Raw genomic sequence first — 22,750 nt, 5'->3', positions numbered from 1 at the left:
ATGAGATCTGGGCATGCTCAGCTCCCGCTGACTTCCAAAGGGGTTGAGGGTACTCAGGTCCAGTTAGGCGCCTAACTCTCACTGATTTCAGTGGGAGCTAGGAACATAGGTACCTCTGAAGATCTGTGCTGGAGTGCCTTCCAGCAGATGATCAGCTGCTCCCATCACAAGGCTGGGGTTATCTCAACAACATGCCAAAAAGGTTTACAAAAAAAAGGAAAAAGCCTGCGGAAAATTCAGTGATGCGTGAGTTGTTAAGATTTTGGGCTTAGTAAAGTAACCATCTGAACCCTTCCAGTCCAACAAATACTTGCCACAGCGCAGCTTTTCTAGCCCACTGGCACCAATACATGTGACGTGCTTAACATTAAAGTGTTGATTAAAATCATCCTCGTGACAAATGGGGGGGAAGTTTGAGGCTGTCCCTATGTGAGCGGATCAACACATATCAAACGGCCATGCAGTGGGGTAAAGGCTTCTCCCTGCCTACAGGATGGAAGAATTTGCTTTGGCAGCGGAGAAGTTAGCCTCTCCCTTGTGCCAGAGAGGGGCTGGTTTATTTATTTAGACTCGCTTTGCATCTGCACTTCTCTTTTCATCACTGTAATTCTGTCTTCTGCTGGCATCAGTGCAGAACAACCAGAAAGCATTTGGCTTTGCTTCTGTAGTGCTGCAGGGAGGGGAGGAGGGGGGGTTGTTAAACTCACCAGGCACCATTCCTGTCAGTGTTGGAGCAGAATAGCTGCCCTGTCCAGTAGGGGGGACGTGAGGAGGGTATCCTGGGAGCGTTGTGCTTGCCAATTCACGACCTGAAGAATCAAACCAACAAATCACCATGTGAGCATTCACAACAACTAGACATGTTTTTACATTTCCCTGAACACCCAGAACACAGGCCAGGCATTTGTCATAACTGTACTGTGAATACCAAAGTGGGATTTTTAACTTGGCAGGGAGAGAAGAGACAATTTCTTTATAAGCTGCCATAAAGCTCTGATAAAGTGAGCGACACAGAGAGAAGGCACACACGGCTCGGCGCTGAGGCAGGCAAACCAGCTTGAACTTTGCTGGTCCTTCCTTAGTCCCAAGTTTCTCTGAAGCTCGGATTTGTCAAACTAAACGTATAGCATTAGAAACTGGTCAGTCACGAAGTGGGAAGTGACAGCAATTTGAATGGCATTTGCCTAGCAAACATTCTAGGAATAAGCCCTTCTACCGGCATAAGGATAGTCTGCAGAGGTCTTGCAAATTCATTATGGGGAATATTTTGGTGTAGCCCCACTCATGGAGAACCAGTGTAGTTCAGTGGCTTGCACACTAGACTAGGACTCCGAAGGGCTGGCTTCTATTCTTGGCTTGGACATGTGACGGTGAGCAGGTCATGTGACTGCTCTGTGCCTCAATTTCCCTATCTGTAAATCAGGGATAATGATGCTGAATGCTTCTTTCTCATCAGCAGATCTCAAAACTGGGTGTTACTCTTAGTACAATTACAGTGCAAAAACCATGTACATACATGCCACAGAATTCAAGTCATGGCTTTGTAAATCAAACTTATTTGGACCTCAGCAAACCATTTCTTTTACTCTAGGCCCTGCGATTTAAGGACATACTTCAGGGGTAGGCAACCTATGGCACGTGTGCTGAAGGCAGCACGCGAGCTGATTTTCAGTGGCACTCACACTGCCCGGGTCCTGGCCACCGGTCCGGGGGGCTCTGCATTTTAATTTAATTTTAAATGAAGCTTCTTAAACATTTTAAAATCCTTATTTACTTTACATACAATAGTTTAGTTATATATTATAGACTTATAGAAAGAGACCTTCTAAAAACGTTAAAATGTATGACTGGCACGCGAAACCTTAAATGAGAGTGAATAAATGAAGACTCGGCACACCACTTCTGAAAGGCTGCTGACCCCGATGTACTTAGAAGTTAAGTACATGCTGATCAGGGCCTGTCTGTCTCTTTCTTTCTTTCTTATGCTCAGAGCTCTGACACCCCTAATGGTCTCAGTTTATCAAGCTGCCTGCTATACTAAGACATGAGATAGAAATAGAAGACTCTCAGCAACATTTTTATTTACTTTAGCGTTAATTCTAAACTTCCCATACAAGAGTAAGGCTGAAACTCTGCATTTCACAGTTCAAGTCCCCAAGTTAACCTTTTTCACAAGTTGAAATAGACAAAGCAGGACTTCTAGGTATCACAGAGCTACATGAATGTAGTTCCCTGGTTAACTTCAGAAATTGAGCAGTCAAAATTAAAGACCTTGAAGAAGCCCCTGGTAAGAATTCAGAGTGGATGGTCTTGTGAACTCAGAGCGGGTGCACTGGAGTTCTGGGTTCGATTCCTGGCTCTTCCATAGACATCAGGTGTCACCTTGGGCGAGTGTCTGAGGCCTATGTCTTCAAAAGAGCTGAGAGATTCTGGGTGCCTCAGTTCTTGATGTTGAGCTTAAAGGCCCTGATATTCAGAGGGCAAATTCTCAAGTAGGGCATCCTTACTGCTGTTCTGTATCAGTATTCAGTACATATCACAAACTGTACTGGTGATGTCTGAGCATCTCTCCTTGGGACCATGGAGCAGTGCTGGCCACGTTATCCACTCTGCTAGCCTAGCACGCACAAAAGGGGTCGGTGGGAACTCAGAGTCACTGCTCCTGCACTTTTAAAGGAACAGATCTCTCATCATGCATCTTAATTAATCAGTTCAGGCAGCAAATTGTTATCACAGATCAAAATGTTCTGCTCTTGTTGCTGTGTCTGTTTTCCTGACCTCCCACACAAGTTCAAAGTCTGAATACTGTAATTTGTAAGTGTTTTGTAGACCCTGGAAACACACAGCTGTCTGTGATCTAGCTATGCTTGGTGGGTCTTGGAACATCCCCAGGAAATAAACAGCAGACTAATAAGGATTTTATCTGAAACAAAGGGATTTCCTATGGTTTGACATTTGTTTTGATGCCTCTATTGGTGCTGAAAATGCAAGAATTCTTAAGACCAGTGTATTATCACAGTTACGATAATAAATTATTCCATGCAAACAAATGTTGGGTTTTGGAGGCCCTCTGCACGGTTAGGCTTTAAATCAGCCCACCAATCAGAAATGACCTTCCGGCTAGGCAGTGTGGTTAGTACCACCTGCCATGTTTCTAACGTGGTGGCTGATGGTCTCTTCTGAAGAGCTGAGCAATCCAAAGGTGAAACAGAGATACTGCAAAACGGCATGTGTCCCAGTCCCTCGCAGGTATGGGGGCTTTTGGTTTAGCAAAGGAACTACTGTCACTCAAAAATAAACTCAGCTTTCATTTCTGTAAACACCCAGCTGGCTTTTCTGGGAAAGGGCCAGCTCTCAACGCCAAGCGACTCATGTGCATCCATTAGCTCTCCCTACGGCCAGGAGAGGGAGAGTGGTGTGAACCTGTAAGAATTATACATATTACATGGGAAGGTGGATTGATTTCAGAGGAGTCAGCATATTTCACATTTCCTCACGACTGACTTCTGAGCCTTTATTTGAGCAGACGGTCACTCGAGACAAATTGTTGCTTCCATCCAGTTAGTAAAACATCTACTGAAGATTACAATGAGACCTGCAAACGGTTTCACTTGTGAGCAAACCACGATTTGAAACAAATACCTGAAATTTAAAAAATAAATGACCATTCTTGAGCACCGCCATACCCGGACTCACAGGGAAAAGTCTAACATGTCCAACTCATTCTAGCTATGTCCCTATTGCTTATTTTAAGGAGTCTGCTTTGTTTTCAACGTAATTACAAGTTCTTTCATACAACAATATTCATAAGTGAAAGGTAGAGCTGGTTGAAAAAGTGAGAGGGATATGGCGACAATTTCATCAAAATATTTTCCTTTTGTGGGGGGAGGGCACAAAATTTAAAAAATTCAAAAACTTGAAAAATTCCAGCCATCTCTAAAAGCTATACCTTTCTCTACAGAAAGGACATTGGGTACTTGGAGTGGGAGAGGGGAAAGGCATGGGGGTGGGTGTTTACGTAAATATACATGTCTACTATTGATGGGTCGTGATTTCCGTTGGAATGAAGATAGATGTGCTAATGAAACCCTTTGACGGCAGAAATGAAGTACCCTTAACAAAGGAGAGTTACTTGGGAAAAGGCTCAGATAACTAGACTTTGCTGTAGAGATGTGTGTGTTTTCTACCAGCTAATCGAAGCCCTTGTTATTCTGCCTAGTGAAGTTAGATATCTGCTCTGCTTCACCCAGAACAAAGTGAGAGATCAAGTCACAGCAGTCAAATATCCGCTAAACCATTTATTTCGTACACCGAACGCATGGGAGGCATTTGCGTCAGGAGACAGTGTGTGTAACAATCTGGAGCAGCTTCCTAGCTGGACCTTGTGTGGGAGCAGATTTTATCCTGGGATGTACCTGGCAGGCCAGATGCTCAGCTGTAGTAAATCCGCAGGGCGCCATTGGCTTCAAAGTCCTACTAGCTGCAGTGGAGTGATGCTGGGGCCGAGGCTCTGGCCCTGAGATGCTCTGCGGTGTAAGTAGCCCATGACACTGACTTAGAGTTGGAGTCATGAGCCCGAGGACAGTTTTAAGTCTCCCAGCTTCTATTGGAAATCTTGTTTCTGTCGATCTGGTGATCTCACATCAGCCCCTTCGATTAGAGAGAGAAGCCTGGAGAAGCCCAGCCTCCCCTCCCGCCTGCTAACAAGCAAAGTGAGAGCGCCTCCGCCTTGGCTGAGGGGCCAATAGCTCAGCGGACAGCAGAATCTGCAGTGGGAGCAGCAGCAGGTGGGTGCCCAGCTGAGGTTTCTGGGGCTCCCAGCCAGTCAGACGAGCGGCGGCAGCACCAGATGGGAGTTGAGAAGATGTCCAAATGGAGAGCTCTCAGTTTGCTCCCTACCAGCTTCCTATCCCCTCCAGGGGAGCAGAAAAGGGAGGCAACATTCCCAGAGCTCTTTCCCTTCTAGGTGGAAGGCAGAGAGATATCACAAGAGACATCTCATATCAAACCTCCCTGCCGGGAATCTTCTGAAATGCATGAAGTCCAGCATTTCAGTGTCCTACAGCGGAATGCCCCCCACGTTTGTGACCCTTTTTACATCAGTAGAGATTCTCCATCCTGGTCAAACCTAAGTGATGCATAGAAAGGGGGAGGGAAGCCCCAGGGATGTGCGCCCCACAACCCTCCCCGTGTTTAGCTGGCTATTGGCCTGCTTTGGAACATGGATGCCTTTGGGGTACATCCCTTCCTTTGTCCCCTTGCTGTATCCACAAGATGATGTAATGCCACATCATCAAATAGCATCTAGACCTGTGATGACAGCCATGAGAACTGAAGAGCTCCCCTTCCTATTTTGATCTGCTGTAACCCACTCTCCACTCCCAATTCACCCATCTCCTAGTTTACATGGAGCGGTTTAAATTCGCTTACAATCCACTTCACTTTTTCCAAAAGCCTGTCTCACAATTAGACATGTCCAGGATCATTTCAGAGCTGCTGAGTGACTCCAGTTTCCACAGGTACCCAGCTCCTCTTGAAATCAGGCCATTTTTATTCAGGGCGAGTGCGGACGCAGGCAACTAACTTTAGGCACCTGAGTTGGACGATTTTGGCCTGAGGCTGATGATAAAGCTTGGCTTGTATTGCATCCAATTATCTATTCATTGTCTTTATGGAACAGGCAGAAAAACTGCTCTTCACAAATGCTGCTTTTCCTTCTCAGTGTGCCACGTCGAAAGGGAAATCTGACACCTGCAGCCCCTGTCCCAGTGACATGCTTTGTCGGCTGCTGATTAACATGCTTGGAAGAGTCATCGAACTGCAGGCTTTGGGTTTGGGCAGTTTTCAATTGCCAACCTCTCTGATCCAGCCAAGAATCTGTGAGCAGGGCTCAGGGGCTGCCCCAACCCTACTTCTCTCCCTCTCAGTCTGATCTCAGATGCTTCTAAGGAACTGGGGATTGTCCCACAGACTGGATTACGCAAATGGTAATGAAACTACTAACATTATTATTAAGACCAACTCCAGCTGAGAACAGGGTCCCTTCATGCCGGGCACTGTGCAAACAAAGTAAGAGGCAGTCCCTGCCCCAAATTGCTTACAGCCTAAGTAGACAACACTCCCCAAGGAGTAGTATTAGCCCCATTTTACAGATGGGGAGCTGAGGCAAAGAGAGACTAAAGGCCAGATGTTCTAAGGTATGTAGGCATCTGAAGATGCAGGACAAGCACCTAGTGGATTTTTCAAAAGTGCCTTGGCATCCATCTGCACCCTTAGGTGCCTTAATATCTAGAAAAACTGGCCGATGTAACATAAGAAACTGAGAGCAGAGGTAGGATTAGAACCCACCATCTGCGGTCTAGGCCCATGTCTTAATCACAGCACCATCCTTTCTCCACGCTGGGCTAGGGGAAAAGAACTGGGCTCAGTCACTGAATTATTCTCAATTCACCACCAGCAATCACCCCTGGACTGTGAGCAGAGGACAAGCGTTAGCTAGAAATGTTAACACTTATTTTTCATTAAAATCTAAAATGAGAGCGAGCGAGAGGGAAGAGCAGAACAAAGGACGGAAGAGACCACTCGGACTCGGGCTCTCCCAGCCCTGCAAATTCAACAACAAAGGAATGTAAAACAGATTGTAGGAGCCTGTGGAGTTTGTAAGAGCACTGTTTAAAACAGTAGCAGACAGTCTGCACAGCTCCCCAACCTCACTGGGGATGAAAAGATGACCTTATGTCAGCGCAAACAGGGCTGACTGTATGTCATTGTCAGTGACAGAGGGAACATATACAGCTCACTCCTTTCCACTGCAAAGAGGGCTATGGTATCCTGATAATGCTGAGCACTCCAAATAATTGATTAGCTGACAAATACCTGTTTACATTTTGCAGATAACTAACTGCTTCCAACCTTCCTGGCAAAGAAATCAGTTCTGAGGGCAATAGAGCGACTCTCTCTATGGTAACAACAAAGAGTCTGGTGGCACCTTAAAGACTAACAGATTTATTTGGGCATAAGCTTTCGTGAGTAAAAACCTCACTTCTTCGGATCTCTCTATGGTATTATCGTTAGGGAGGAATATTCCTAAAAGTATGTTTTGTTCTAAGAATTGCTGCAGAATTGGGTTGGGATTTTTTTCTATTTTGGTCCCAAGGAAACTTTAGATCTTCCTTGTTAGACTACCATATGGCTACAGACCAAGGGCAAAGATTTTACTGTACCCGGAGTGCCTTGTTAATACACGGGTTGATTTCACGTAGATTTACAGAGATAGAGAGTTTTTAAATAATTATAACTTCAGAAATTGCATCTGGGCAAAGAAGTACAAGTATAGGATCGTGCGCATGCCTCTACATCCCTTTTCTGTAATGGTGCACAGCGTATTCATTAGAAGCAGGGCCGGCTCCAGGCACCAGCCGACCACGCAAGTGCTTGGGGCAGCACCTTGGGGCGGGGCGGCACTCGGGTTTTGGTTTTTTTTATGGTTCGGTGGGGCAGCGCTACAGGGTTTTTTTTGTTTGTTTTTGTTTCCACCGGGCGGTGCTCAGAGTGGAGGCTTGGGTGGCGCGGCGCTCGGGGGGGGGCGGGGCTTCGGGCGCTGTGGCACTCGCGGAGGGAGGGGAGGTTACGGCGGGACGGTGCTCTTTATTTTTGCGTGGGGCAGCAAAAAAGTTAGAGCCGGCCCTGGTTAGAAGTTAAACCACGCTGCCTTTGAAAACATGATCAACACATGTGCGTGTAAAACAGATGTTGAGAAACTCTCAACGTATGTTGTTACATGGAAAAGCCAGCAGACTGGGTCTCTGTTTCCTGCCCTGTTCCTGAGCAGCTGTGAGACCTTGGCCAACACTACACTTCCCTGTGCCTGGTTTTCTCCATCTCTCATTTGGGGATAACAATCTTCCCTTGTAAATTGCTTTGAGATGGATGGATTCAAAAGTGCGGTATAAAGGCAAAGCAGTATTATTTATATGATGCTTTTCATATAAATACCTTTTGCAAATGGAGACAGGAATCCTTTCAGCTGCACATTGAAATGTAACTACTTCTGGGGTGAAGTGTATTGACTAATACCCCACCATGACAGTGCACAACATTTTAGGACCGGAAGTGGGAAATGCTGTTTAACTGCAGAAGGAATTTAGGTCAGTAGGATATAGCTACCTGCGTTGGAAAATAGCCAGAACACCAGGGATAATACTTTTAGAGAAATAGTACCACGGTGTGATCATAAATGGACTCCACCTTGACTTTTACTGCTCATTCAAAAGAGAGCACTTCCCACAACAAACTGCCCATTTCCACCATGGACCGATTAAGTGCCAACACCCTGTCCTGCAAAGACCTTGCGTAAAAGTACTTTAAATACGTAACTTTACATGCAATTCTGCATACCCACAAGTCTTTGCAGGATCAGGGCTTATATCAACCACCTACTCAATCACCAACTCTAGTTCTTACAGTGATTATGAGTTCCTTAGCACTGACCCAGAATGGCATTGGTGATGCAACCGCAGCGTAGCAGGCTTGGTTTGCGTGTTTAAATGTCGGCTTTTGGTTTGTTTGGTTACAGATAGCTTCTGTATCGTAGGAATAAATGCATGTTTAAAATATACTACAGTGACAACGGATCATGAGACTTTAGCTCATACACCCGGATAGCTCAATCACAATTTCATTGCAGTTATAAGGACAGTAATGATTTAGATCATTCTGAGACTGATGCAGACATCTATATGGGGTTATTCCATACTAGACATTCTAGATTATCATGCCTCCTATTAATCATGCAAATTATTATTATAAAATAATCACAGTAATCTCATTTGTATTGTGGTAGACTCAGAGGTTCCATTATGCTAGGCGCTCTACACAAATATAACAAAGACGATTCTCTGCCCCAGAGCTTTAGGAAAATGAATACAGTGGTTGATCCAATTTTGATTATCATCTGTGATCTGATTTGAGTTCAATGAGCCCGTGGCTTAAATGACTCAAATTTCTGTTATAGGTAATTGATGGCGCTTGTGTATTTGATTTGCCCCCACCTTATTCTTATGGTATCAACTACTTACTGAGAACCAGTCATGTGCTCATAGTGTACAAATCACAGAGCAAGGGCTGGTCTATGCCCATAGAAACTTGCATTATAAGCTAAACAATACCATGTATATATGTGCTGCAGGGGGAAACAATAGGTGGACCACAGACGGCCAGCCACTTTTGAATGGACCCTGAAATTTTTTAATTTACTTATTATCATCATTTTTTTTAAATTATTTTCTCTGGAGTCTGGACCTTGACTATACCTTGTCCAAGAACTTTGAAGCTTGACAAAAAATAATTGACTATCCCTGTACTGGATGGCCTGGAGACAGATTTATCTCAAGCCACTTCAAAAATATAAGACGACCTTTTCATTGGTGCAGTTGCATTGATAGGCTCTATAGAAGACATGTACTTGGAGGAATTATTTGCATGGCCTCCAGTAGGAGCTGTGTTGCCGTTGGCTACACCGCTATGCCTAATATGCATCTTTCATCTTTTTCTAGGCAGCTATGGCATGGAGTGGATGTTAATGCTGCTTCTAGCAGTGTGCTTTAGCAGACCAACCGTGGGACTGCCAGCTGAACAAGCCACGTGGAGAGACGGCTCTCTAGCCCTGCTTGTCCTATCCTCATGCAAGGAACAGAGAGCCCACATCTATGGAGGTCTTCCTTGGATTCCCATGGGGTGGGAAATATGTTGTCGCTGCCTCTTTTCATAGCTTAAAGGTCCTTCCATCACTTGGTACTTGTATGTGCCTCCCCTGGCACTTTATATTGTGGTGGGGCTGGGGTGGAGGATGAGGGAGAAAGATGCCTTAATTATGCAGAGTCACCTTGCCCAAAATTTTCCAGAGTAACTAATTATCTTGGGTGACTCCATTTTGGGGTGCCCAATTTGAACACCCATCCTCTGAAAACCAGGCCCTTCAAAGAGGTCTTAAAAAGTGAGAATCCGCCAAATAAAGGCTCCCCAAATCATTTGTCAATTTTGAAACTGTAGAGCCTTAAATTCTGTTGTAGGAATAAAATGCACGTCCTCAACCTCTGTAGCTCTGGGAAATTCAGAAATCCAAGAAAAATCAGGAAAAAAAAATTAGAGCAGGTTGAAAATTTTCAATTGAAAAAAATCATCTTGCATAAAATGTAGTTTCTTACATTCAATATGTTTTGCAAAAACAATTAATGGACAAAGTTTTCCAATTTTAGGACAAAAAACAATCTGAACTGAGAATTTGTTTCATCACATAATGCAAATCTTATTTCATTTCAGTTTTTGGAAACAAACAAAATTCAGTTTTTGATTTTCAGTTTTCAGATTTTTTTTCTCTCTCTTTTCCCTCCTTTTTGCTTCCCCCCTTTTCCTTCCTTCCTCCTCCCCCCTCCCCGCCGTCAAAAAGTAGAAAGGTGAAAAAGTGAGGGGAAAATCAGTCTCTCTTTCCCCCCTTTTCATCCCTGTTTAATTTTCTCCCACATTTCCAATTGGAATAAAGGGGACAGGAAGTAAAGAGAGAGCGAGAGCACGCTTGAGCAAAGGTCGGGCAGGGACTGAAAATCTGAAAGCCAAAAATCAAAACCCAACATTTTAAAATGTTCAAAACCCAAAACAAAAATGAAAATTCTGATTTGCAATGAAAATTTTCCTTTAGCTTCATTTCAATTTTTTTCATAGAAAAATGATCTTTTTTGGCAAAATCTTTCAAATGAAAACATTTTGTTCAAAACTTTCAGCTGTGGAAAAATTTCAGTTTTGCAACCAGCTCTAACAAAGATCAGCAATATTTTCTCCTCTGAGCACAGACCATAACTTATGAGAGACATTTTTACAAAGGTTCATACCTCCCGAGGCAAACACCTCAGGGTGGTTTGTGAAATGGAGTCAAACAGTCTACACGAAAGATAATTGTTGTATCAAAGCCAGGATAAAAAAACCCACGGCAGCATTTGGCACCATCTTGCCAGAGCCTAACTTTTTTTTTTTTAAACTTAAAGAGCATTTTGAGGTGTATCTTCGTATACTAATGGGTGAAAATATGAATCCAATTAACTTCAGATTTAACTCATAATGAACTTCTCATTTTGCTACCAGCTCAGCTCTCATCCGTGGCAGTAATTAACCACTGGGGGTTGTCACTCCTAGACACATGACACAGAGATTCCCCCAAGTCCAGGCGCTTCAAACCCTTGCAGAATTCATTACCCTGACAGTGTGAAAACCCTTCACTTTTAATACCACAGAGCACCAACAACATTTTTCCTTTTATCTACCTGATTGCCAGTAACAGTATGAAAGAAATGAATCCACAAGAGATGTAATTAATTATTGCAAAGGATACATTAGACAATGCACGGGGTGCAGGTGGTGGGAAGGATGGCTGCAAAACCCTTTAACCAACACTGTTCTGCTATTCCACGATAGAGGGTCTTGTCATTTCCATCTCTAGGAACACATTACAGGATGCACTAAAAGACAACTAAGCATTTATCCTCCGTTCATGCTTAGGGAAATCATGAAATTTCCATTCACTCAGGAACACGGTCAGGGGTTAGATAGTGCTCTGGGTTAATAAACTAATCTTCCATCTCTAGAGAACAGGGCTCAAATTTCAAATAGGTCACAAGTAAAAATTAGTTTGATGCTCAGATAAATCCCTAGCGGATGTTTGTCCAAATCACAAAGTTGTCAGCTGTGGAAAGGACCTGGTCTGAAACAGCTAGATGCTTCATTGCGAGTGTACCTTTTACCTTACAGCCAGAACAGAAGATGCTGCATGCATCAACATAACACACACATACACCGTTATAGTATGCAACCATTTAGGGTCCAGTCCTGCTTCCCTTGTGGACCCAAACTCCCATTGAAATCAATGAATCATGATGCACAAGCAGGCCCATAATCTGAATTTATCTTGCTCGCATTGCATGAGGGACCAGAACCACAGAACCCACTGGTTGCAGTTCTTGGTCCTGAGCTAGTTTTAGCAGGGCTGAAGACAAATACATATGCAATGAGATGCTCAAATGTGTAGCCTCATTTTGCTGTAGTTCTAAGAAGAGGAAGGACACACACACCCCTTTGTGCTCTGCTGCTAGGGATTTAGATTTCTGATCAGCTGAATCTCACAGGGACTGCCCCCACGTATTTACAAATGCCTCCTTTTGATGTTTTCACTGGACAGAAAATAGTGTTTGGTGTCTGTGGTTGGCCATCAGCCACACCCAAAAGTTACATGTTTGCAAGGCCATCAACGATGCATAAAGACTTCAGGGAACTCCCTTCCTTGCCTTCCCACACATCACTTACAGAAATCCTTGCTTGGGCTGAGTCAAAGATGCCGCTGAACAATGGGGCCTTCTCCCTGCGCCCTCCTGGGACATGGAACTTCAGGATCCCATGCTCCATCATTAGAAAACCTTGCAAGGCCACTGTACCCCTGATTGCATTGGTTCTTGCCCTCCCTTTCCCATGCACAGAAGAGACCAAGGGTCTCCCCACTTACCCATGCCCCTGTCCCAACCCTCCTGCTGTTACTAGAACTCCCACAGTCCAGCTCCAGATCCCCTACCTGAGAAGCTCCAGGCTTCCACTCCCCTTCACCCCTGCTGCACAGCTCCAGGGTTTTCCGTCTCTCTGAATGGATGTATATACACAGCCCCTCTGGGAGCTTCGGCAGTATCGGTACCGCCATTTTACAGAGAGGATGTTGAGACACAGTACGGAGCAGGCCAAAATTAGTGCCACCTCCAAAAAATATGTTTTAAGTGCCTTGCCATGGAGAGGCTGTGGCAGAAAAGGAGACACGGGTCTCTGTGGACCCAGTCCGTTTGCTCAAGCACAGGACTTCCTGCAGCTCCCTTACCCATTGGCTGCACAGAAATTTCACCATGTCCACCTGATGACGCTTCCTCTCAACGGTTCGCAATGAGGCACCAGCAGTGAGTGGCTAAACATTGTTCCTGCTACACATGGGACCTGGCTGCCATTTTGGACTCTTCCAAGAATGATTGTTAAGACCCTCTCCATCAGGTCTCTGGCTTACCTATTTTCAGACTGATCTGACATTTTCTGGAGGATTTTAGAGAGGATGCAAAATTTGATTTTAAACAGAAACTTAGCTGCAGCCTTAACTAAACTGGGAAGCAGAAATCCCATCACATTGAGCCATAATGACCCCCAGAGGCAGGGCTGGTTCTGGGGTCCCATTACTGGGGGGAAAGTGGGTATTGCTATTTAAAAAACAACCAATTTTCCAGGAGTCATGGGGCTAATTAGACCCTTGGAAAATCTTGGAGTTTAAGAATGTAAAAAAGTAAGATTTGGCGACCGTGTCCGTGTTTTCTGTGATTTATAAGTTTGGCTTTTCGGACAATAATTCGGAGCCCCTTGAACATCACTGGGGGCGGCCGGGGGATGTGTCTTTTGATTCCCCGCCTCTCCTGGTAGCACCCACATGGGCCAGCAGATGGATTTGGACATGATTTTCAGAACCACTCCCCATCCCGTTATCACCAGGGCTCATTCACTTTGCAAGTAGATTGCACAATTATTTGCTAGTCAGCACTAGAATGTTGGGAATCCTGGTTCTGAAGGAAACATCGTGTAATAGTGAGAGAAGTCATTACAAGGACGACAGGCAAACAGATTGGTTTGATGAGTTCATCCCAAAAGCAGGGCCGGCTCCAGGCACCAGCCTGGCAAGCAGGTGTTTGGGGCGGCCGCTCCGGAGAAGGGCGGCAGGTCCAGCTATTCGGTGGCAATTCAGCGGATGGTCCCTCGCTCCCGCTCGGAGCGAAGGACCTCCCGCCGAACTGCCGCAGATTGCGATCGCGGCTTTTTTTTTTTTTTTTGGCTGCTTGGGGCGGCCAAAACCCTGGAGCCGGCCCTGCCCAAAAGGCAGAGCAGCTGGAGTGGATTAGACTTGGCTCTTTGCTATTAGAGAGTTAGGGTCTGTTTCCAACTCTAACTACAGTGATGTTCTGCATCCTCATCTTATTTGTAAATTAGGGGAATGAGAGTTGCCTGCCCATCAGGTCTGATCATTGGATCTCAGTCAATAACAACAGTTATGAAGTGCACAGAAAAATTAATAGCAGTCAATGGAAGAAGAAACTTGAATGTATGGTTTCCGGGCTATGGATTATTCTGTGAAAGAGAGAATCCCATTTTCTCCCCCTGCCAGGAGGCTACATTCAGTGCTACATTCCATGCCAGGATCACAGCGTTCAACCCAGCACTCTTTTTACTTCTGAGGTTTTACTTCTGAGGTTCTTGGCACCAGCTGTTAAATTTTTAATGGGGCAGGCCAGAGACCCGTTTCATGTGGATACAGCCCAGAGATTCTTTTCTCTAATTCTGCACACAAAACAAGTGTTCTGAGAAAGTTTAAATTTAAAGAAGAGGTAACTGAGGAAGGTTGTATAGTGGGAACGCCTTGACCAAATAGCCCCAAATTTACTCTACCGCATTCAAAATGGACCCGATTTTCCATGATATTTTAACCAGCATTTTTAGCAAATCATTTTGGATATTCTTCATTTACCAAAAAAATTGAAAATTTTTGATAATCTCAGTGATTTTTGCCAAAAAGTTTGTATACACATGCACAAGTATCGTTTCCTTTAGTCTGTGACAGGAGGCAAGCTGGATGAGTTTGGGGACTGCTCTAGGCAGAAGCTCTAGGGTGAAGCAGAATGACACTCAGTGGCTTAAGGGATAAAGTCTTATTCTAAAAACGGTACTCGTTCAGTATTAGAGGAAAATGACCGGGTTTCTTTCCCAGCATCACACGACACTCCTCTGCACATCTGCTTTTCACAGAGGGTGCTGGGTGCACAACTTTGCACTCCCGCAACATGTCTAGAGTGGCCCCACAGAGCTAATGAGTTGCTCCTCCTCCCAGCCTTTTTTCCCCTTTTTCCTTCTCCCACCCACGCCAAGTACTCCCCTCCCCCACTTCCACCTCTCCTTGTTTCCTCCTCCATGATCTGCCACTCTGAAGGGCCACCTCCCTCCTAGTCACTGAACCCACGAACTAAAGTCCAAGCTGGCAGTCACATGCTTTCCACTGTCTCCTGTAATGAAGTCCAGAATTTCATTTAAATCACTAAAGTAATAGTAGCTATGAGCCCAATGTCGGTTTCCCGCAAACAACTGCATGAGCAAAACTTTGCTTGCCCAATTGTTTCCTAAATGAAAACACAAATGGGGTGAGACCTGGGGGGATTTAAATTCAATTTCTAACTTGCCAAGAGGTTCATGAATAATTTCCCCCTGACTATATGCCCAGCTCTATTTATGGACATCAAACCTACTGTAGCATGCTTACTGCCATCAGTTACCTCCCCTGCACCTAATTAGAGGCAGATAAAACAGTGGTAACACACAGATCAGCTGTAATGATTTTGTTAGCTCGATTATTCTTCTGACAATTAGGTCTGGCTGCCAAGGCCTCACAGGAATGTCAAAGTCTACTTCCTACAAAGCAGGTAATGTCACAGGTGTGACCATGAAATCAATAACGAGGCATAGCTCTTTCAGAGGGCATCCAGGTCAGACGGAACAGCCCTTAAATTAAACATTGATAAGCAGAACACAATTATCCATCATGTTTAAGTGCCTGCGTGAAATTAGCAGCCCGGGAATGAGAGCAGTGGGGGAAAGGTTAGTGGCGGCGGTATTGAAATGCACAATGTCCACCGTGACTGTGGCTGTAAGGCTGTGACAGTGGCACTGTAATCTGCTATCTAAGCCATAAAATTTAGATTAAGCACACTGTACTGGAATGAGAGCCCCAGATGTGGCTTCGTTTATTTCCCTTCTCACCTGCAAAGGAGCAGCTATATAAGGGAATACAGTCACGTCTTAAAGCGTGGATTTACACTTGTCAGAAACACTGCTACATCCTCTCTAAATATGAGGCAAAGTGGGATAAAAATTGGAAAGACATTTCCTTGTGGGAAGGAAACATGAAAATAATTTTTTAAAAATTCTTCTTTTCAATTGCAAAGCAACTCTGTGTAGTTACTACCTACTACAACCAATTCTAAAAAGAACATTTTCTGTGTCACTCAATCTGACTTGCTTGCTTTCTCTTTTGACTGGTGTTGCATAAATTTCCTCTGGTATTTTCTCTGGAATCATTGAACTGATTTGCCCCCTGACCCATCTGCCATGCTTCTGTACCAGACATATTGGTTTCCTCAATATACAGAAGGGTTTGGAACGTTGATATTAGACGTTATGTGGAAAGGTGTATCAGGGCCACGTTCCCAGAGTCATAGTCCACAACATTACAGAGAGAAACACTTTACTATCACATGGTTATGATGGATTAGGGGAAAAGATAAATCTTTCAGCAGGCATGCAGTTGAATCTAAACAGATAACTAGAGTTCATATGAAATTTGAGATGGGAAGATTTTTTTCAATGAAAAAAATAAAGCTACACAAGAGCCGGTAATCTTATTCCCCTGAATACTTGGTTTCTCTACTTCCCTTTTCTCTTGTATGTTTGAGACTTGTGTTGATGAAAGATGCATCTCTGTCAATGTGGTGAGCATGACCCACAACCTAAAATACAGATCCTTGGTCAACCTACTTCTGAATTACTAGTGACACCATTAATTGATTACAGCATGTTAGTTTTCTCCTGGAGAAGGCATTAAGTAATCTACTAGTATGATTAGCTAGAGTGACTAGAGCACTAGGCTGGGAGTCAGGAGACAGGGGTTCAATTACTGGATCTGCCACTGGGCTGCTGAGTGAGCTTGGCTAAGTCACTTCCACACTCTGGGCCTCAGTTTCCTCATCTGTACAATGGGGAGAATGATACTCCTTTGTAAAGCACTTTGAGATCTGCTGAAGAGTGGTAGGTATTATTATTATAGACTAGGATTTCATTACCTAACACCCTTAGGCTCTTTTGAAAATCTCAGTCCCATTGCTTATCACTGAAACTTTTAGTTATAATTCTATTATGGAAACATAAATCTCTGCATAGTGAAGGATGCTTTCCATCACAAACTCAATGTTTACCTTGCATGCCACAACTTCACCTAAACTAAAACAATATGCCTGAAATTTCACGTGTGATCTGATACCAAGGTAAGTATGAAAGGTTTGGAACAAAGGTAAAAGGGTTCAGAACCATTCAATGATCCCACCTTGGTGTGGCTCATCATATCTACAAAATAGTTTGGCCTAGAAACTCCCAATACGTTTTACAGCCTGTTGGTCTTGGTGAGGGCCGGTGCCTTTGACTGTCTGGATGGATTTGTGGGCAGTGGTTGCACTTTATATTGATTCCATTTGTCAATGTTTAATTGATGGTTAATAGGTCTTATAAGCATGGACAGACGTGAGTGGTGTGGGTGGTGGATAGTTGGAAGCATGTGGGTACAAGGTATTATGGACAATTACATGCCATAGTTATCAGCAACCTAGGACTTAAATACCTTCAAAAATCTAACCCCCACTGGCCTGCTAGACTCTACGACAATCAATAACAATTGATTAACCATTTATTAAAACACCTATTAAACACTTATTAACCCTTTACTCACTATTTATACATGGAACCTTAATATAAAGTGTGTCCTATTTAGTTACTAAATGCAACTTCTTCATAGACTGTGGGCTCGCAGAGTTCTCATCTCCATTTGGCCCTGATGCGCACCTTATAACCTCTGTAAGGTCCCAATGCGGGGGATGCTTTGGGGAGGAGTGGAATTCATGCTCCACAGGCACTCCTGCCACTCAGCGATTCTCAGATGTCCAAAAATCCAAAGGAAATTCCCTGGCAAAAGAGGACATCAGACTGGAATTTAAGGTAAGGAATGTGGGGTGGGGCGGGAGGGGTGGGGGGAAGAGAATCCTTAAGAGAATAAGTATCATTTTCATAAAATACAAACATTAGAAAATCTTTCTTTACGTTGGAACTAGAGCTGGGTGAAATTTTTTAGACAAATTTTTTTTGGATAAAAAAAAATGAAGATCCCAGTTGACCAAAACATTTAACAAATTCAGGTTAAAATTTGCTTAATAGTTTTGGTTGAAAAGAAACAAAACCATCTAAAAATGTTGAGTTTTGACATTTTTGAAACAATATGTTTTGACTTGTCAGTTGAAAGTGACTTTTTATTCTGAATTTTACTTCAATTTTATTAATGTTTTTAAAAAGGTAAAAAAAATGCTTTAAAACAAAACAAAACATTTCATTTCAGGTCAAACAAAATGTTTAGTGTGACCCAAAATGTGTGTGTGGTTTTGCTGCCGTTTTCAGCTATTATTGGTTCACCAAGAAATAGTCACATTTTTCGTTGTGGGTTGACCTAATTTTTTTTCTATTTTTCAGTTCAGCCATCAAACCAAGAAATTGGTTATCTGCACAACTCTAATTGCAACAGCAAACCATTCCCGCCTTTTCCCCTCACCAGAAAAAGAGACGCTCTTACATCTCTACAACCAAAGGGACTGCATTCAGAATGACTATACAAGACAAGTCCTCCAGAGTGAACAGGATTTCAAATGTAAAAGCATTGACTTAACATACACATAGCTACCCATACCTGAATACATGAACCTCCTTAGGGAACAGACCAATAATGCAGCACCTTTACAAATCAGGGACCTCATCCTTCAGTTCTCTGCCCCTGGTAGATCCATTTACACCTCTGCAAAGTGGGTATTGAACACTATCAAACCAAAATTCTCCTCTGGCCTTTTACAGGCATTTTGCACAAGAGTAAATGACTACACAGGGGGCTCGATGCAAACCCCACTGATGTCAATGGGAGTCTTTCCACTGACTTCTGTGAGCTTTGGGCCAGGTCTGAAGTACAGGGCAGTGGCATTTGAACTTCTGTTCTTTGATAAAAACCTAGCCTGGTTTTTCACTGTAGATATTAAATGCCATATGTGTATCATTGTGCATTATATGTACTTTAGAATGCAACTTGAGAAAAGTCAGTGCTGCAACAAACTATTGTGCGAGAAATTCATGCAACTGCACGATGCTTGGTTTTTATTGGATATGAAAAGAAAACACGCATGCATAAACAGACCCAGCACAGGCACTCATACACATTTCCCCTTACTATTTTGGTTATACCACTGGTCTCAATTGGCCAAAGCTACAATTTCCATGATTTCGGATGGAATTTTTCACTGTACATCAATGCTTTGCTTGGCTATCTGTGTTAGTTTTGAAATGACATTGAGTGTTGCTTTCAAAAGCAAAAAAAGTGTCTACTTGGGAGACCAGTTAGCCTCCTCTTGTCTAGAAAACACATTAAAAAGGGAAACAAAGGGAGTCTTAAAAACAAAGACTCGGCTCGCCACCATTGGCGAACTTCAAGCCCAGAAAATTCTCTTCTTTGGACAGAGAAGAGTTCAGCATTGAGGGAGTTTTACAAGCAGTAATGAAAAGGAAATTCTACCTAATAAAAGCCTTCAAAACAGGTCAAAATATTAATAAGTGCAGAAAACGCCAGCTGAAGCAAAAAGTGCCAATCCGGCTATTCTCTACTGTCATGTAACATGCACATGCATTTCACATCTACTCTAAGGTCTGAACTGCCCTGATGCACCTCACCACCACCGCCAAATTAAAGATGGTTTTTTTTCATCCCATTATTTCTAAAATGTTCTGCAGTCAGTGTGCTGGATGCAATGAATGGAAGAACTAGGAGAATTAAAACCACGCAATGAAACAGCTTTTTGACGGATAAAGCTATGGAAATTTTAGGCTCCATTTACTTCTCAATCTAATTTTGCCCTCTGATGCACATTATGCCTGAAATGGGATCTCATGTGGCTTGATCAGTCCTCTTAACGTGTGCAGAAGCAACCCATTCCCTCTATTGTTGTTTCCTTTCTGTAGCACAGCAATACTTCTAATAACCAAGGCGCAGCAGGCACCAGGAGGCCATCCCCTCGTAATCACTCTGACACTACGAAGCTGCAAGACAACCAAGGTGATCCGCTGTTTGAAAACTTCAAAGCCAAAAGAGCCTCTCTCCCCTCCTAGTACACAAACACAATATCGGCAACTCAAGCATTCAAAAGTGGTAAGATATAGGCTTAAAAATCATGAGGTTTTTTTTAAATAATACATTTGGTGTCCTTTTTATTTGTCTTCTAATGTTTGAACCTTCGGGTACAATTGGATCACATTCTCAAGCTTTTCTCTGAAGTCATTCACTTTCCTTTATTTTTTAAATGAAAGCAGGGATTCTTCCATAATCCCAGCTGAATCCGGGAGCTAAGGCTTCAAGAAAAGACCCCGATGTTGTGAGCGTCACAATAAAATCATGAAAGTTGGCAGCTCTGGAATGATCTACTTTAAGGTCACTGAAGAAAAAATAATCCTTGAAAAAAGCTAACCAGTCTATGGAGGAGAACTGGAAAGGCTTGAGTTTTCACTTGCTAAGCAACAGTATAGTTTCAGCTAGAAATCAGGAACCTCACATATAATCTGAAAGAGTTTAGATGTTAACATAGGACTCAAAAAGAAGAACAGGAGTACTTGTGGCACCTTAGAGACTAATTAATTTGTACTCGTGTTCTTCTTTTTGCGGATACAGACTAACACGGCTGCTACTCTGAAATAGGACTCAAAGTTAATCCTTCCTCTGGGTTTCCCAGTGTATCCTGTCTTCTCCATTTCATCTCATAGGGCCAGGCCTGAAATCCCTGGTATGAAAGGCTCTTCATGCGACCAATTCCACTGAAGCCAAAGGAGCTTCTCCAAGGAGTAAGAACAGCTCATGTGGTTTAAGATTTATAGGGCCTGATCCAGAACCAACTGACTTCTGTGGAAAGATTCCCATGGACTTTAGTGGGATTTGAATCACATGCTTATGTCAATCTACCTTCAGGAAAGCACTTACGGGCATGCTTGATTTTCAGCATGTGCTTAAGTCCTGTTTCAATGACACTTAAGCTCTTGCTGAAAGTTAAGCACGTGTGTAATTACCTTCCTGAATTTGGGCCTTAAAGTGCAAGTTCTTCAATGCAAGATAGGCAGGCCATTCGTCCAGTTTCAAACCAGACAGATAGTCCTGCATCCTATGGTCTGTTTTCCATCCAGTACTGAGACACAACCAGACTTGGCTTTGTCCTGTATCAGCCGGGGGATGCCATTTTGAAGAGCACACTGCTCTATCCCCACTGCCGTAACCTTACACATACCGTGCACGTGAGGTCACACTACTGGCAGCGGTGGGTCCATGCCGGTGGGGCCAGGTCCACACCATTCCCAGAAGTACCGGAACATCCAGTATTCCAGGGATGCATGAGTGGCCACACTAATACAAATGCTGTCTTCATTTTATGTTGTGCACAGTATTAAGCACATTTATGTTGGTTAATAAAATAAAATAAAACAATAATAATAAATAATAATAATAATAATGTATGGTATCAGATCTTTCATTCTCTTTACCTAAAATGACAGTGATGACTTAAAAAATGATTCTCAGAAGTGGCTGCTGCAATTATTACAAAAGACTTCCAGAAATCAGAACACTCATATCGGTCCCACTCTTGCAATTGTTACTCATGCAAATAGTCCTGTTGGCTTCACTGTGACTCCTTACATGGGCAAGTATATCAAGGACTTCAGCAGATTTTAGCAAGCAGAGTTTTACTGCATGCCAATGGATTCAGAAATATGAACGGGGAAGGTATATTAGTAATCAATTACTGAAGTTGCTCGATATGCACAGGGAACAAAACTTCAACTGGCTTGTGTCGCAGAGGGATTAATCCCATGCTAAGTTTTCCATTTCACAAGAATCAATATTTATGATCTAGGTCTGGAATTCATATGTAACAGAGACGTATCAGATCTGAGGATCATTTTGAATGTAGTCAACAATTTTTATATTGTGTTTCATAACGAAGAGATTCAAGCCCAGAGCGTTAACATTTAATCAATCAGAACTGAGCAAAATTCAGAATTTTCATCCCACAGGAAATTCTGACATTTCCACATTTGTCTTTCATCCCAAAATGGGATACAAAGCTGAAATATCAAATATTCCATGGATCAGAAATTCCAATACAAAAATTATTTGGAAATTTTTCAATCAAAACACTTAAACATTCCTGAACTTCAAATGCTTCATTTCAATTTGTTGAAGTGACCTGAAATGCTCTGTTTCAAGTCATTTCAACATTAAACTGCATTTTCTCATTGCATTATGGGAGTTGTAATTCAGAAATCTGATGCCTCCCCTAGGAGCCAGGCTCCCTACCTGGACTACTGCATAGAGAATCATATGACTTCCATAATGCACTACACAGCTCAGTCAGCCGTAAATGAGTGCATTGGCTTATGGGAGATGTAGTCCTACCGGGAGTCTGGCCCATGGGAGAGTATAAGGTCTGAAACTACAAATCCCATCAGGCAAATTTCCCTAGGGCAATGCAGTTTAATATTTTGTTGAATTTATTAAAAAAAAAATAGTTTGGGGTCTGTAAAAACAAACAAAAAACCCAACCACCACCAAAAAAACCCCCAAAATATTTCAGTTTGGGTCAGTTTGACCCAAATCAATTTTTCTGACCAAAAAAAAAAAAAAAATCAGATTTTTTTCAGTAAAATCAAAATCTTCTTGTAGAAAATTTCAATTGTGTGGAAATGACATATTCCGTCTGAATATAATTCCTAAAGAAAATTCCTGATCAGCTCTAATTTTAAT

General features: G+C 43.0%; 1 protein-coding gene across 3 annotated transcripts in view; it reads right to left on the bottom strand.

Moving 5' to 3' along the window:
• The window catches only part of PAX5 (paired box 5), a 232,082-nt gene that overhangs the window by 69,752 nt on the left and 139,580 nt on the right, over positions 1-22,750 (bottom strand). For all 3 annotated transcript variants that reach the window (XM_034774864.1, XM_034774865.1, XM_034774866.1), the window contains exon 8: positions 708-809. In XM_034774864.1, the coding sequence (XP_034630755.1) occupies positions 708-809 (102 nt within the window). The remainder of the gene's footprint in view (positions 1-707; positions 810-22,750) is intronic.

This window comes from Trachemys scripta, chromosome 6 (genome assembly GCF_013100865.1).
Source record: "Trachemys scripta elegans isolate TJP31775 chromosome 6, CAS_Tse_1.0, whole genome shotgun sequence".
Taxonomy (NCBI): domain Eukaryota; kingdom Metazoa; phylum Chordata; order Testudines; family Emydidae; genus Trachemys; species Trachemys scripta.
This window is presented reverse-complemented; position numbering and strand designations above follow the sequence as displayed.